Genomic DNA, 17,114 nt, shown 5'->3' with positions numbered 1-17,114 from the left:
TGGGAAACATGAGAAGGGCTTTTACATGCACTTCAGTAACCAAGTTACTGTAAAACCTGTATTTATATGCAGCTGGTCAGACTGACAGAGCACTTAGAGAACAGGCTCTGTAGTAAACAGCTTTTCTTTAACTGTAAGAATGTGTCTAAATGTTAACAAAAAGTTCAGCAGAGGAATCTGACATATTTATACCTATCAATTTTAGTTTCAGTTGGACTTTGTATTACATTATTTGGAAACAAGGATGCATTACTAGTACAGATCTTCACATATATATATATGTATATGTATATATATGTATATATATACATATACATATATATATACACATATACATATATGCCGCACACATGGATCACTGAATGCTTAGAGATGTACAACATCAACAGGACTCTAAGGGACTTCATTGCGAACTCGATGAGGCTGTGGAAAACCACCCTTGAGGCCAATGGTAAGCCACTTGCACAAGTATCCATCAAATGTGGCATATACCAAGGAGATGCTCTGTCCCCACTGCTGTTCTGCATAGGTCTGAACCCCTCAGCCAAATAATCAACAAGACTGGCTATGGATACCGACTCAGGAACGGGCCACCATCAGTCACCTCCTCTACATGGATGACATCAAGCTATACGCTAAGAGCGAGCGGGACATCGACTCACTGATCCACACCACCAGGATCTACAGCTCTGACATTGGGATGTCATTCGGGCTTGAGAAGTGCAGTCGAATGGTGACAAAGAGAGGGAAGGTAGTCCACACAGAAGGGGTCTCACTCCCAGAAGGAACAATAGCAGACATTGAGGATGGTTACAAGTACCTTGGAATACCACAGGCAAATGGCAACCTCGAAGAGGCAACAAGGAAGACGGCAACGGCCAAATACCTCCAACGAGTAAGGCAAGTCCTAAGAAGTCAGCTCAATGGCAAGAACAAAGCCCAGGCAATAAACAGCTACGCCCTGCCAGTGATCAGATACCCTGCAGGAATAATAAGATGGCCAAAGGAGGAGATACAGACCACAGACGTTAAGACGCGAAAGCTCCTCACCATGCATGGAGGGTTCCATCCCAAATCCAGCACCCTGAGACTGTACGCTAGCCGTAAGGAAGGCGGCCGTGGACTAGTGAGTGTGAGAGCCACTATCCAGGATGAAACATCCAAGATCCACAAGTACATCCAAGATAAGGCCCCAACAGATGACGTGCTCAGGGAATGTCTCAGGCAATGGAGAACAGAGGAAGACGTGCTGGAGGAAGGACCATCATGGGAGGACAAACCCCTACATGGGATGTACCACCGGAACATAACTGAAGTGGCTGATATCAAGAAGTCCTACCAATGGCTAGAGCGGGCTGGATTGAAGGACAGCACAGAGGCACTCGTCATGGCTGCAGAGGAGCAGGCCCTGAGCACCAGAGCAATAGAGGCCCAGATCTACCGCACCAGACAAGAACCAAGGTGTAGGCTGTGCAAAGAGGCCCCTGAGACAATCCAGCACATAACTGCAGGGTGTAAGATGCTGGCAGGAAAAGCATACATGGAGCGCCATAACCAAGTAGCTGGCATAGTGTACAGGAACATCTGCACTGAGTATGGACTGGAAACCCCGAGGTCAAAGTGGGAAACACCTCCAAAGGTGGTAGAGAATGACCGAGCCAAGATCCTGTGGGACTTCCAGATCCAGACTGACAGAATGGTAATGGCGAACCAGCCTGACATCGTGGTGGTTGACAAACAGCAGAGGAAAGCCGTTGTGGTTGACGTGGCGAAACCAAGTGATGGTAACATCAGGAAAAAGGAACATGAGAAACTAGAGAAGTACCAAGGGCTTAGAGAAGAGCTGGAGAAGGCCTGGAAGGTGAAGGCAACAGTGGTACCCGTGGTCATCGGAGCACTCGGGGCAGTGACCCCCAAACTGGAGGAGTGGCTACAGCAGATCCCTGGAAGAACACCAGACATATCGGTCCAGAAGAGTGCAGTACTGGGAACAGCAAAGATACTGCGCAGAACCCTCAAGCTCCCAGGCCTCTGGTAGAGGACCCGAGCTCGAAGGACGAGACCACCCGCGGAGGGTGAAGGACAAAGTTTTATATATATATATATATATATACATACACACACACAAACACACAGTATATCCTATGCATGTATTTGTGTGTGCGCGCGCAAATGTATGAACGCATGCATCATGTGCTGTGTGCATTGAATGCTGTACATTGTAGGAGGAAGTGCATCACTGTCTCAACCTCACATGTCAAACAGTGACCACATATTCTGTTTTCTTTTGGTTGTCATGATTGGTCTTCCTTTTTCTGCTTTCTATCTCTGACAATAGAGAGATATTCTGCCAATTCATAATGTCTTTTTAGGGCCAGATAACATTATGATCTACTTTGGCTTTTAGTTTCTTCTTTCCAATGTTCCAAATAGGTTTCTTTGGTTCTTTCTTTGGTTTGATTGGTGTTTTGAAAGCAGTGTTGTTGTGAGCCTGGTCAGAGTGTGTCCAAGAGGGGGCAGTTAGTCTCAGCACCAACTGACATAAGGGATTTTTTTCCTCAGCTCAGCTCTTGGGTTTGGAGGGCTTTGGAATGGAGGGTGTCTAGGGGGCTGGATTTAAGGTGATTAAAAATTTGAGTGCCCTCTTTTGAATGTTAATTATCAGTGGGTATCTGCCTAATTTTGCTCTACATGCATTTGTTGGTGTTTTTCTATGTACGTGTAAAATGTATCTGCAGAATTCTGCATGTAAAAATACTTTCCCTATTTGGAGCATCTGTCATGAACATGCTCACATGTAATAATCCCATAGGAAACCTGGTAAAGTGTATACAATCAGGTTGCTCCAGCAGAAGTCTAACAAGGTTTATCTTAATCCCTTAACCTGATTAAGGAAACCAGGTTTCTGGTTAATACGATGTTGAAGAAATTAGATTACTGCATAAAGCTGACAACAGCTGGGTTAGTTAAGTGCATTTAAACACAGTGGGTGTTAAGAGAGAGAAAGCAACCAAGGGAGGGTAAAGGGAGAAAACTGACACCGAAAACAAACTGCCTGATCTAAAAATACACTAATCGATCCTGAAGTAGCCAGCTGAGACAGACAAGAGGAAGAGGGGTTGTTGAAGAGGTGATGAAGCCATCTCACCCCATGATCCTTTTAATAACACATCTCTGGCAGGGCATTTCTACCATGTATTAATCATAGTGGTTTTTAAAGTGGGTTCTGGAGACTTCCATGGGTTCTTCGGGGATCCCAGAAAATGAAATGAGTGAAAAGAATGACCTATACTTGTTTTACAGTTAAATGTTAGTTAAATAAAAAGCTAGAATAAAAATAATAAAACACAAAAAAATCTTCATGTATAAGGATTCCAAAGGCAGAATCTTCATTTCTAATGTTCTAATGTGTTTAGCTGGGAGTATCCTTTCTTTATTGTATGTGACTTCACACCTGACTTTTTGTGCTCTCACTACTGAAGGTGTGTGTGTACACACAGGTGCAGATTACCTGTACAAGTCAGCTTCTGGTTGTTGACACTCCACCACAGCCTGCAGAGCCTCCAGTTGGGACACGGACTGACACACTGCTGTCTCTGCCACAGAGTAGTGAGTCTACATACAAACACAACACACAAATACAGCTAAATGCTGATGAAAGGGGAGCATAGTTTAAAATTGGAAAAAGATACTTTTTTAGTTTATAGAGGAGGAATTTTCATACTAAAGACAGCAAACTCATGAACAAATAGATCTACAGCTTCCAATTTATAAAATAACTGGTTTGGTCAGTTGTTGTTGCTTTGCAAGAGAGGAGGCTGCACTTCAACTGTTAACCTGGCCATACAAAGCAGGGAGATTGCCAGGGTAAGGTGAATGTGATTGTGGGACAGACCGATGGATTGACTTTATTTCATACATTTCATCTGTTCATCTACTCAAACAAACCTACAAGCAAAATCTGTATTCCTATGAAAAGTACCATACTGCAGTGGTGAGAACTCATCAGGTTCCATCACAATGTAATCAGTAGCCTTGACTAGGTGACATCGTTACCTTCACTACTTCAAGGGAAACATCCTTGAATGCATCTCAGTGTTGACTCAGTGTGGGACCACTGTTAGCTTTTTAACCTAACCTGACCTTCTTTAACACCCAGCATATCTTGATCTTGCCCAAAACAGCTGAGTTTTTTCCAAACTTGTCATACAGATTTGGTCAGATGAACCTGATCCAACAATACTGTAGCTACAGTATTTTTGGCAGGCTGGGTTTAGGTTTAGGCCCCCCAAAAGGGGAAAGACTACTACTGCAATATCACTGCACTATACAGTACAGTATACAAACAGCTACAGCTGACACCAATTTATAAAGATATCAAAAGGTGCACAAACACAGCTCTAGGCCAACACTAAAAACCCACCATGCTGTACAATAAACTGCAACAGAAACAGCAGCATGTTGTTAGAGAGACAATTAAACAATATAGCCTCTGGCATGAGTTGGGGGGGGGGGACTTTCTAAATACAAAATTAAGAGGTGTAAAGCACTAAAATTATATAATCATATCCAAGTCATTTAAATACTTTTTCAAAGTCGTGCGTACACCTGGCACACACACACACAAGCTGGTCTTAGTCATGTGACAGATACCCAGAGGTATGCAAACCAGACTCTATTTTCTGACCAATTAAAAGACAAATTCCCAATATATGCAAACTATTTCTATTAAACAGCTTTTAAATTAATCACCATCCATTCATAAAACTCCACTTGTTGCAGTGACTCAGGCCTTGTTCAGACTGCCAGACCAAATCCGTTTTTTGTCCGCTTAAATTGGATTTCAAAGTGTCTTTTGCATCACTTGCAACGCGACATACAAGGTCAAATCCAGAGTCACGGTAGTGCATCAGAGTGGCTGAGGAAAATCCATGCTGTGTGCTGTCAAGTCGCAGTGCAGAACTCCTCCGTCGCTGAGTTTGTCTGGTGCGCAGCAGGAGTTCTGCACCACGACTTGACAGTACGATTGTTTGGAGGGCGAGATAATGGATCTCCATTTCTCATGCTTCCGCGCTGGAAAGCTGTGTCACCAGTACGTAGTTACTGAAGCCTACATAGTTACCACAGCAACCCATGCCGATAGGTTGGTGATGTCTGGACACGCAAATCTGATCACTTGTAACAGTGCGGACAGTCTATCTTAAAGATCTGATTTGAGATACAAATCTGATTTGCCTGCAGTCTGAACAAAGCCGCAGAGCACACACAGCTACACAACTTAAGGTACCCTGTGGAGTTTTTAACCAGTAGTGCTATGGAGGAATGTTTTCATGAGTGTGTCCCCATTTTGTTTGAATCATGCACACGCATGAGGATGCACATGCACGCATGCAACACGGTTCACATCTTGCTGTTGGTTTCACACTATTCCACTGATCGACAGTTGGTGGCAGTAACTACAGAGATGCAGCAATGCACCAACAAAGGCAGTGAGGAAGAACACTGCACGCTAGTAAACATGGATTTATTTAAATTAATGGATTTTAAATATTTTAAAAATCTGTTTTGTAAATGTGTTATGAGGAAGTAAATGCACTCAACATGTTTGTCAAGCCACAAAGATAAACACAATGTATTTGATGAAAAACACTGAGTAAAGTATAGTAAAGTTTTTTACTGAATGTAACTTTTGTTTGTTTACACTCCACAGGGCACCTTTAGGGTAGAGCAGTTGGCTTGTGCAGAATCCCAATATTGGGATATCTTGTTAACTCAATCAAATGGTTGTTTGTGCTGCTACTGGTTAATCTAGGGCTGGGGCGTTTCATCAACATAATCAACTTAATAGATTATGGAAATACGTCGATTTGCATAATGTGCATCGGCGCGTCGCAATGAAGCTTGGATTTCCCTGCAGAACAAACTGCAGCTAAAAAACCTTGTCCATGATCATCTAAAGCACCTCGCTCTAGCCCCCCCTCCAGTGCAAGCTACTGACAGTCGCACATGCTCTGCAGAGAAACACAGAGAGTCTCCTGTTTAATGTAGGCCTACTTATGTTGTCGTTTAGTAAAAGCTTGTCAGTGCACCTGTTGGTACCTGTTGGTGCCGATTTCATTCGGTGCAGTGTCTTGCAGTGCATACTTCCTTGTTACATTTGTTTGTTTTTAAGAGAAAATAATTAAATTAAATATTGAAATATTAATGACAAGTTTTGATATTTATTGTAGGTAAATACATTGTTATATTAACTGAGTAATAAAAAAAATATCTTTAGAATAATTGTTTAATTAGTCGTTAAATTAATCGACTAATCTAAAAAATACATTGTTACATTAATCAATAAAAAAAATAATTGTTAGGTGCAGCCCTAGGTTAATTTACTGATTAGTCTGGCTAAGCCCCTCCCACCAAACCCACAAATTCGTACGGCAGCAGAAGGAGCCCGTTGCCCTGCGAAACCTCATCCCGCATCTCTCCTCTCCTCTCCCTGTGTATGCCTCACTCACCGACTCAACTTGCGGGCCACTAAACCAGTGCTGTAAAGGCTAGAAAAGCTGCGCTGGTTAAAATAGAAACAATCCGTCAAAATGTAATAATTCTCAACAATTTATCGATATTCTCTACACCAGACGGAGGGAAAGATAAAGTGCGGCAGCGGCATGACAGAGGCCGGGTCAGAAATGAACAGAACTTTGACCAAAAGTGCCTTTGAATGTACTGCGTTTGAGACTCCTCCCGGTTCTGATTGGTTGTTTCGTTCAGGCACGGTGGATTCTTGCAAATGACATTAGGAGCACTAGGGGGAGCCAGCAGAACCTGATTTCTTCACAGATTATCTGTCTCATGTACAACTATCAGGATGTAGTGACAGTTTCAGCAAAGTTACCTACTGAACCTTTAAAAGTTTTCACTCCACAAACTCAGACACACCAGATATTCTTCATATACTCCAAAGCCAACACACACAAACACACTTTAAGGTTGGTCTCTCCATCAAGGCTGGCTGTGGTGATGTGACAGGTGCCATCTGCACGATCCGACGACAGCAACACCAGGTCAACTGGGAACGTCTCATCTTTAGCCACACGAACAATGTCCCCCACCTGGATGGACAGGCAGAAAACACACACACACACACACACACACACAGGTTAATACTGTTTAAGTTTTATACCGACATTTAGTTTAACTGTATTCAAGTGACGCCCAGCGACTTCGTATAGCTTTGTGCCTTTGTATTTAAGTCCAACTGAATCACATTTAGTCATCCTTTTTGTAGTCAGAAATAATGTTTTTTTCATGTATTGTTAATAATTTCTGATTATCAATAGGAAGAAAAAAGGTCTGTGAGGAAATATAATTTATAAGCTGGCTGGAGGGGAGCCTGCAAACTGACGTTGGCAGTGCGCTTTTCCCCAGTGAATGTTTGTTTGGGCGCTAATTCAACAAGCTAAGGTGCAGGACAAGACGTGTGTTCATGTTTGTAACTTAGATAAGAAGGAGACTCCAGCAGGAAAACTAATGTGGTTTGTTGTTCAAAGTCTGTGGCTCTTGCGTTGTGTTGCCGGCGGCTGTCTGGGTCAGTGTGACAGTCTGCTCTGCCTATGATAGAACGTTGATATTACTGCTTTATGCAAGATATGATTGGCTTTATCAAAATATGGTCTCCATCTATGTCGACGATGCCTAACAATATTCCGTCAAATTAATGCAAAACTAGGGGGCGCCATCATGAAACCAAAAAATATTAAATATAAATTTCTCCCTTTTGGTTTCAGATATTTTTCTCAAAGCAGAACACAGGACAAGTGATTTAATGTGCAAATATGTATGCAAATATGAATGCTGTAGCAGACAAAAAAATGCTACTTAATTTCAGTTGGACTTATACTGAATAAAATGGCCCACTCCTGTGGACACCAAGTCTCCTGGCTGTGACTGGGTAAACAACATCATGGTTTTGATAAGCTTGAGAGGTTCATTTACTGTTTGACTAAAGGACACACATCATTTAGGTAGCGTTGAATTGGCTCCAGACAGACTAGTTACAGTGTCTCTGAGAAACCTGACCTCAGAGGAATTGTGTGCACTACAATGTTCTGAGTTACAGGCATATCCAGGCAGCAAAGACACATCATCTGTGACTGCAGAGGTAACAGCAAGACTGTAAAGGCTGTAAATATGCAAATAGCTCAAAAATTGGTCACCATGGTACATCATTGATCTTCAGGAAAATTACCTGCAAAGACAAATAATGCCAATCGGTCCAATACAGTCCAATAATATGGACATGAAACAAACAGTGGCATTTGTAGAAACTTGTGTTACTGCAGCAAATGCATCATTCACAGAACATTCCAATCACACTTGTGACACCAGAGAACAGTATGAATGCCCCCGTTTCTCTCAATCCTAACATATGAAGCAGTTCTCTTGTCATTGACAACATTATCTTATACTACCTTTCTATATACACTAGCTCTACAGAAACACCAGGAATTTAACAGCTAAGCTTAAGTTAGTTATGGCTGCTGGCTATGAGACCAGGTTTTCCCCATTAACAAACATAATGCTTCACTTTGGTAGAAGTAAAGCCCTGTTCTTAAACAAAGAGTTTTGAACTGGAATAATTGATATAATACAGTTGCATTAGGGTGTAGCTTTTGCCACCTTACCCTGATGTTCTTGGATCTTGTCTGGACCAGACTTCCACTGCGAACCACAAATACTGGAGCCCCATTTACCTCGTTGTCCGCCTTGTGTCTCAGCCAATCCTCGTAGCCCTATGAAGAAATTAATTCAATAACAGATCACATACAGCAACTGACCATCGCCAACTTCACAGTGGAATATAGCATTATTGATCAACAGTGATGATGCAATGCTGGCACACTAGTCATGGATCAATTGAAGTGACTAATAGCTGGTTAAGTTATTCCAAACACACCTTTTTATATCAATGGCAAGTTCATTAGTGGTTAGAGAACAAAGCATCCTGAATCAACTAAAGCTATTTCACATTTTCATATATTAAACATTGTGACTGATGAAATTTACAGGAATGGTTCAAGTTTTCTTAATCAATTTGAATTGAACTAAATACTGAACTGAGCTGAAACAAGTTGTAAATCACAAGTTGTTGACTACAATTAATCTAACTTAAATAATACTGCATGTATGTTAGTTCCCCATTTTCAGCCCAACAAAGAGGAAGCTATCATGTGCTTGTGTTCTCACCTGTTTTATGGCAGTTACTGTGATCACAAAGAAGAGAGGCAGACCACTGGTGACTGGGGATGTCGGGGTGTCTATCATTAACTGGAAAGACAAATACAGTTGGGGGGGAGGAGATGGTGGAGAGATTTCAACGAATTTGAAGTGTGGCGTGGGAAATAAAAAATAATTAAAAAAATAATGACACCAGAGATTCAGTAAGAGTGGGTGTGTCCTGTGAGAGAAATCAAGCAAACTAGAAAGACAACAGAGGGAAGTAGTGGCTGATGTGTCAAACAGGAAAATCCTACTACCCTCAAAGATTAACCGTCACTTAAAAATGACAGGCACAAGAAAATAAAAGCTTCAAAAGCAACATCTACTCGAGCAGACAAGTCTCAACTTTCCCAGCCCTGTCCCGGGGTGGATTCGATACAGGGACGTTGCAGTTATGCCACCAGAATGCCCTATATAAAACTTATTTTTTTTTGCAGACTAGCTTATAATAGTTTAGAGAAGCACAGACCATGGAAGCATGGTGATTTGTCCTCTTAGTGTTTCAGTCATTACTTCCTAGTTTACGTCTTAACATTCCACCGAGAGTGTAGTTATTGGCTAGAACTGCATCTGCTTCCTGGTAACACTGACTTATGACTTACACAGAATATGAGCCAAAATGCAGTTTTTTCACATTCATTGGCTTTAAGATCTACATACATTGTTTAGTTACATAGACAAGTGAAAACCTTAAATCTCTTAAAGGGTAACTACACCCTCAAATTTTTAGTGGGAGATTTAGTGCGCATGCGCCAACGTGCATGCTGCCTGTTGCCATAGCTCCGTCTCGTCGTCTTACTTTTTCCATAAAGAGTTTCCCCTCGGGGATCAATAAAGTATTTCTGATTCTGATTATTTCTGAAATTCTGCTGTGGCGGCCGTTGACTTGAAGAGATTAAGTCTCCTTCTAGCTACAAAGTCAGAGGTGCAAATTAAAAGGTACCCTGTATAGTTTCCAACAACTAGTAGCACTATGGAGCAATGCTTTTATGAGTGGGTCCCCGATTTGTTTGTTCTCATTAGCAGGTAATACGATACAGATTCCTGCCAATGGTTTCACACTATTCCACTGATCTATAGGTGGCGGTAATGTGCCAAGAAAAGCAGCAATGCTCCAGCAAAGGCAGTGATACTAAATATAAACTACTACTTTACAAGAAAACTCCTCAAGGTAACTTTAAACAAGACACACTTAAGATGTATCTGAACATTTTAACAAACAGTAACAACAAACAAACTCTAGCATAAGAATTTGTATAAACTAGATTTTTCTTTACTTGGTTTGATAAGGGAAATGATTCAGTTCACAACATGTATCTAGGAATCCATCTAAGGCCATCCAAAAAGTGGTCAAATTGGCCATTTAAGAAAACGTCATGTTGACAATGTCAAGAGAAAAGAGGCACTCCTTTCAGTGATTTGAGACTAAGGTGACTTCAGCTACACTGACAAGTTGAGTGGGTGAAAAGAGAGCCTTTTTAGAGAGTCAAGTCAATTGCTTTGGCTTCACTACACAGGCCCAAATAAATCCGGAGAAGATTTGAAAGCCAAATCCTACTTCAGCACAGGCTGACTGATGCATAGTGAAGGCCTAACACTTAGGGCTGTCTGTAAAGACACACATATTACTTATAGTGTGGGTGTAATGTTTTACACAGGCAGATCTGTCTCTCTAGAAGTCGATGAGTCACTCACTGTTGCACAAACAGACACACAAACACATTTGTATTTAGGGCAGGAAAACCGAGGTAACACTTGACTCGTCACCATATGACTGAGGAGAACATGTAACTGCAAAAAATAATTGTGTGTGTGCATTTGTGAGTATTATTACCTGTACAAGGAAGATAATAAGAAAATAGAAGTTGGCTATCCTTCTGAACTGCTCAAACAGATTCTTAGGGACAAAATTCCAAACTGTGTACTGAAAGAGAAAGAAAAAACAACACTTAGGACAAAGACTAAGGAAAGGTTATTTAAGCAGGGTATCTGCAGGTTATTCATAAATATTTAATATTTATTCAATAACACACACACACATTATATATATTTTAATTAAAGAAACCCTTAGAATACTAGATGGAGTTGCACTTATGAACAAGTAAAACATATATAAACAAATACACAAGGCAGGAAAAGGTAAACAGGCACAATAAGAAAACTAATACCATGAATTAGTTGTTAAAGGAGATTAAGTTTAACTGTTTAGTACAGCAGACACAAAAACCATGTTTGGCATATTATCATACTAATCCTGTCACAGCATGGCTGATGAATGTAAGACGTTAAATACCTAAAGTAATCATTTTTAGGTCTTTTCAGACAATTTATTTTCACTTTTTTTTTTCATACTTTTTAAAGCTGCCTTTGTCAATGTTGGTAGCTCCAAATAAAATAAGAGTATGAGAAAAAGTATTCTGGTAAGTGGTTTAGTAGTTCACCCTGCTGTGCTCAGTACAGCGTTCTCCAGATGACTGCTGTTCAAGAGACTCTTTTTGTTTCACTCTTACGTTTCAATTCATCACTTCCTGTGCAGCATGGTCTAGAAAGAATAGCTGATGGAAGAAAAAAAAAGTGCGGCTCCAATGTTCTGTTTACAAGAAATATTTCTGCATAGATCTTTAACGGCCTGCTTTTACCTTAAGTTGAAAGTCATCACATTAGTGCACAGCTCCACCAAGAATAACCTTGTTTTTAAAATGAGCTGTTTCTGTCTCTTAAAAAGCATGACTTAAAATCTATTTAATTCTGACCTAGGTGACTTCCTACTGTAAATCACAGCGTTCCTACAGCTTAAGGCAATACTTTAAGACTTTTTAATGACACTGATTAAATTTAAAACCAATTTTAGGTTAACCAAAATTGAAGGAAAAAAAAAAACATGAACCAACATCAATTACTTGGGGTTAGGGACAATTTTGCCCAAACATTTATTGTAACAAAACATGACTTTTTGGTCCAACTTCCATTCCATTTGTTTTGCATGACATACGCTATGCAATGTCAGAAAAAAAACGATTCATAAAATCTTACTTCCCATTTCTTAGCATTTTTAAGATATTTGAAAGATAGATTCAAGACATTTTAATACAAATTAAGGCCTTATTTTTAGATTAATGAATTCAATGCCTTTTAAGACCTTTTAAGGATCCATGGGAACCCTGAATTATTTAATCAACTGCTTAATCAATGACCTCACTGCTGGTGGCAGGCAGCAACCTCTTTCAATTATTATCTTTTTGTCCAGTCAATCTTCCAACTGACCTGCTAATCCTCTCACCAACACAAAAGTTTTTCGTCTGAGTTGATCCTGTTATCAACAAATCATGCTTCATCCCTTATCTCTCAAACACCACACTAGAATAGATTATTTTTTTAACACTGGTCAAGCTGCCAGAAATCAGTTTGAGTTTAAAGTTTCTGTAGTGACACTTTTTCTTGAGTCATGTTTGCTGTCACTAGTGATGTGTCTCTATGAGCCGGCTCCTTTAAGTGAACGATGGGAGCCGGCTCCTGTCTGAGAGCCGATTAGAGCAGAAATATTTTTTGTTTCATATTATATCATAGAAATTAAATTGAAATATACTGTATGTGCCTGTATAGAGTTGTGTAATTATTTATTAACCATACTATTTCATTAGTAGGGTGAAGGATAGTTATTCTTGATACACCTTTTAACCATCAATATGACTATCAATATGAATATTTTAATGTATTGCATATTTATTTCTTGCAACGAATAAGAATGTCACTTGGGAGGCGAAAGAGCCGGCTCTCCGAAAGGAACGCCGCCATAAGATCCAGCTCCCTTCAAAGAGCCGTAATTCCCATCACTAGCTGTTACTGCTCAGACTCATGTGAAATGCAAGCAGCAACCTCCGTGGCTGAATAATGAAGCCAACGCGGAAGTGCCAAAAACAGCAGTTCCTCATTTGACCACTTGAGACTGGCACCAAAAGCGAGTCAATCTCCCCGTTCATGACAACTGTAAATTTTTATATAACTCACCCGTTTAAATTATATTAAGGCTTGAAGTTATGCATAATTAAGGGCGGGCCGCTTTGAGTGACAGGTGGGTGCCCTCTCAGGTGGCTTGCCGTTAGGTGGTTTCATCAACCAGGCAACAACCAAAGGCACCGGAGCCGCCTACTTTGAGCTTCACAACAGCTCTTCAGAAACCTACGGGTGATGTCACGGACACTACGTCCATGTTTTATACAGTCTATGGCAAAATGTCATGGTGCATGTTAAGTGCCTCAAACCGCCTAAACCACAAATTAATAAATTAACAGTGCCTCCATCACTCATCTGTTTTGCACTTCTGGCTAAAGATGCAAAGTCACAACATGGTGCTTTCGTGGTTATGACAGAATTTGAGAACATGATTGTGGCAGTTATGTAAAAAAATAAAGCAAAGATCTGAAGATTCATAATATTAGTTAAAACACTTCAAGAACAAAACTTTGCCCCAAAACTTTCATTATGTAGACAATAAGCAATACAATTATATCAAATATAGTAAAAAATAACATACTGCCGCACTGACTAACTAAATCCTACTTAAATCAACATTTGGTACCTTGGAGGAGATGATTCTGTTGTCAGCAAAGCGTTGCGGTATGTAGTGGCCATGCTGGGGGAAACGATTTGCTACATAAACCGTCCTGGTCTCACTCTGATGAGGGGGGTCAAAGCCCTGAGTGAAGGGAGGATATATAAGAAGAGAGAGGGAGAGGGGAGGGGCAGAAAAAAGGGACAAATGGAAAATGTAGAAAAGGAGGGGAAAAAAAGGAGACAACAGGTTACATCCGTAATAACTCTTAGTACATCCCTTATAGTAGACATCTCACTTATTTCTTGAATGAATTTGCAGTAAAACAGACACTTCCACATCCATTAGAAAGGCAAAAAAAAGTTAATCAAAATATAAGAATTTCAAATTTTGTCAAAAACATGCGAAACACAAATAACTGCCAGGAAAATACAATTTCCTTTTCACTGGAAAATTACTTACATTTAAAATAAATCAGAATTATAGGCAAATGTTGGCTAGTGGTACAGAGGGAATGCAACATTATGACTTTAATATAAAGCAAGTCATTTTATATTGTTGGCATTATGCAGCAGCATGACTAAACCCTAAAAGTCTACACCACACTAAAATTCACCTGGGGCAACATTTTGTGCTTCTATTCAATGTGCTTTCAGTTACTATATAGTTAGGCTTGTAAAGCCATATCTCTATGGGCCATTATTTTGTCTGGTGCGGCAGAGGTTAGTTTGGGACTTGAAGGATTCTATACTGAAAAACAGAGAGAAACAATACACACTACACTAGTGTTACATCGTGCAAGTACAGATGATGGCATATACTTACAGTGCAAGAGCATGGTAAACATCTCTTGCTCTACTACTGTATGTTGTATGTTTCCATTCAAATGCAAATTTCTGAGTGGCCAGCCAGATAAGATATATAGCTGATTAAAACATGTTCGACCAGCAAGACACCAGTTAGTAGACAAAGCTTAAATAGCAAGCAAAACAACTTATATAAGAAACATTTTTTAGGCCCAGTACTGAATTAAAACCAGAACAAAATAGAAGCCCTACTCCAAAACATGCAATATGCGTACAATAAAAAAGGGTAAAAGTATGCCAAACTTCACTAAAGTGTAGATCACAATATCTGGCACAAATCAACACCTCATTCACAGTTTAGTCACCAGCCACCACCAAATAAATATATATATATATATATATATATATATATATATATATATATATATATATACACACACACACACACACATTTTATCTAAAATAACATACCATAAATTCTCAGATAGTGCAAACATATGATGATCTTGTAGAATATGATGCATTGTTGTAGATTAAACTACCCAACGGTATATAAAATAGTTAAAATTAGCTCAACCTTAAACATCTACAGCAGTAAAATGCAACATACACATTAATGCAGCAGTAACAACACAGTAACCATTTTACTGAGCAATGACTACTTTAAGTACATTTTGCTATAATACATACTTTTACCTTAGCAAGGCTTAGAATGCAGAACTTAGGCTACTAAGTGAATACTTCTTCCACCTCTGGTTAGCACACCCATAGCCTAACTGCACCTGCGTTACTGGCCGAGCCCTCTCCTTTAAGGAATGTGGCCTTGTGGGTAACCTGTGTGTGTGACGGAGTCCAGCGGGTTTGTTGTGCAAAAAAGTGTGTAGATGAGCTCAGGTTGCAGTAAAGTTATAATAGTTACTGAAAGGCTGTGTGTTGTGTTTGCTGCCACAGAAAAAGTCCCTGTTCATGTAACATTACTACAGCGTCTTCTTGTACCCTTCACAGCAGAGCTGGTCCAGACTGTGAACAGCTAGCTAGTTAGCAGCTGTTGCTTATTTACCCAGAAGGCGGCATTAAGAGGAACCAAGATGATTGTGAATTTTGTGCAAGCACAAAAATGTAATGTCTCAAGCACTGTATAATATTAGAGGTTATTGATATGATGATCTAATGTTGGTCATTTTTCATCCATTCATCTGCAGACCAAAACACAGAGATGCAATTTTCACTTTCATCTCATAATTTCTCACTTAGTTCTAACATCATTTTCTGGTACTGTGTTGTGTGTCACACCCTACCCGACTGCTATACTAAGAAGGTTAAAGCAAGTGCTTACAATCATTTGCAAATGTTGACGTAGGTCCAACACACACACCCATACACACACAAAGAGGAATGTATCCGGGCCACGTCAGTCACTCTCACACAGATTCACCTCTGTTCAGGGACACATGTAAACTATTATTGCCTTTCTTAAGCTCTCCCATCTGCTTTCTTATTATTTATTAAACAAATGCACCACACCTAACACTAAGATTGAACGATGACATCATTTTTGTTAGTCTATTGTAGTTTTTCAGAAAGTGATCACTTTCTCACCTGAACATATATACTTTTCTAGGGTCAAGGAAGTATTTATCAAAGTAGCAATAGCTAGAAAGTCTTGTTTTTCCCTCTTACTGATAATTTTATGAAATTCACATAAATATTTACCCTCTCATTTTCAGAGTGCGTAAGCACTGTACGTCAAAGTTTGCACAAACATTGACCTTTCTGTCATCACCTGGCATAAAATCAGTGATCTACTTTCAGGAATGAAAACAATATGTTCAGGATTTTCCATTTCCGCTGATCCATTCTTTTCCACTTTGCTCTCAGTTTTCAAAAAGCTGGTCCATGTGAGATTTCTTTACTCTCACTTGTTTCTAACTCCACACACCCAGATTTTTTTTTCATTTCCACCTTGAAGTTCACTTTTTACAGCAACTTCCTGCATCACAATCACACAGCTGCACGTATAGTACTGTATTCATAGTTTAGAGTTGCCCTCAGCAACCACAGTTTATTGCTGCAGGAAACAGGAACCTGCCCAATACTACCATTGTTTGTTAACACTGGCTGCTGAGCGGGTCCCATGAGGCAATTACATTTTAACAGACATTAAGTAATACAGGATTTTAAATCAACCTATATGAACTGGCAACTGCAGACACTGACAGGCCAGGAAGTGAATTTTGTAAGCGAGAAATCCCCACATCTAATGAAGTAAATATAGTGCGTATGTGCCAACGTGCATGCTGCCTGTTGCCCTTGTCTAACTCATCTGCTGTCTGCGCTCAGACGCCTCTGAGTCCACTGCTCCCCCCTCCTCCATCTTCCTGGGAGAGTCCTACCCCCCCCTCAACTGGCTCTCAGGCTAACGGCCCTCTCCAGACCGACACCCCCCCCATCCCCCGCCTGCAACCTCTGCTGTGTGTCTGACT

At 40.2% G+C, this 17,114-nt stretch overlaps 1 protein-coding gene across 4 annotated transcripts in view; it reads right to left on the bottom strand.

The window, feature by feature from the left end:
• The window catches only part of atp11b (ATPase phospholipid transporting 11B (putative)), a 62,488-nt gene that overhangs the window by 38,173 nt on the left and 7,201 nt on the right, over positions 1–17,114 (bottom strand). For all 4 annotated transcript variants that reach the window (XR_006378214.1, XM_044198578.1, XM_044198576.1 and 1 more), the window contains exons 2-7: positions 13,853–13,969; positions 11,108–11,197; positions 9,241–9,321; positions 8,679–8,786; positions 6,978–7,106; positions 3,512–3,615 (exon numbers count right to left, since the gene is read on the bottom strand). Coding sequence is in view for 3 of the 4 variants with exons in the window: in XM_044198578.1 (XP_044054513.1) it covers positions 3,512–3,615; positions 6,978–7,106; positions 8,679–8,786; positions 9,241–9,321; positions 11,108–11,197; positions 13,853–13,969 (629 nt within the window). In the remaining variant the exon portion in view is untranslated. The remainder of the gene's footprint in view (positions 1–3,511; positions 3,616–6,977; positions 7,107–8,678; positions 8,787–9,240; positions 9,322–11,107; positions 11,198–13,852; positions 13,970–17,114) is intronic.

This window comes from Siniperca chuatsi, linkage group LG6 (genome assembly GCF_020085105.1).
Source record: "Siniperca chuatsi isolate FFG_IHB_CAS linkage group LG6, ASM2008510v1, whole genome shotgun sequence".
In the NCBI taxonomy this organism is placed as follows: domain Eukaryota; kingdom Metazoa; phylum Chordata; class Actinopteri; order Centrarchiformes; family Sinipercidae; genus Siniperca; species Siniperca chuatsi.
Note: the sequence above shows the minus strand (reverse complement) of the source record. Positions and strands in the feature narration are given on the sequence as shown.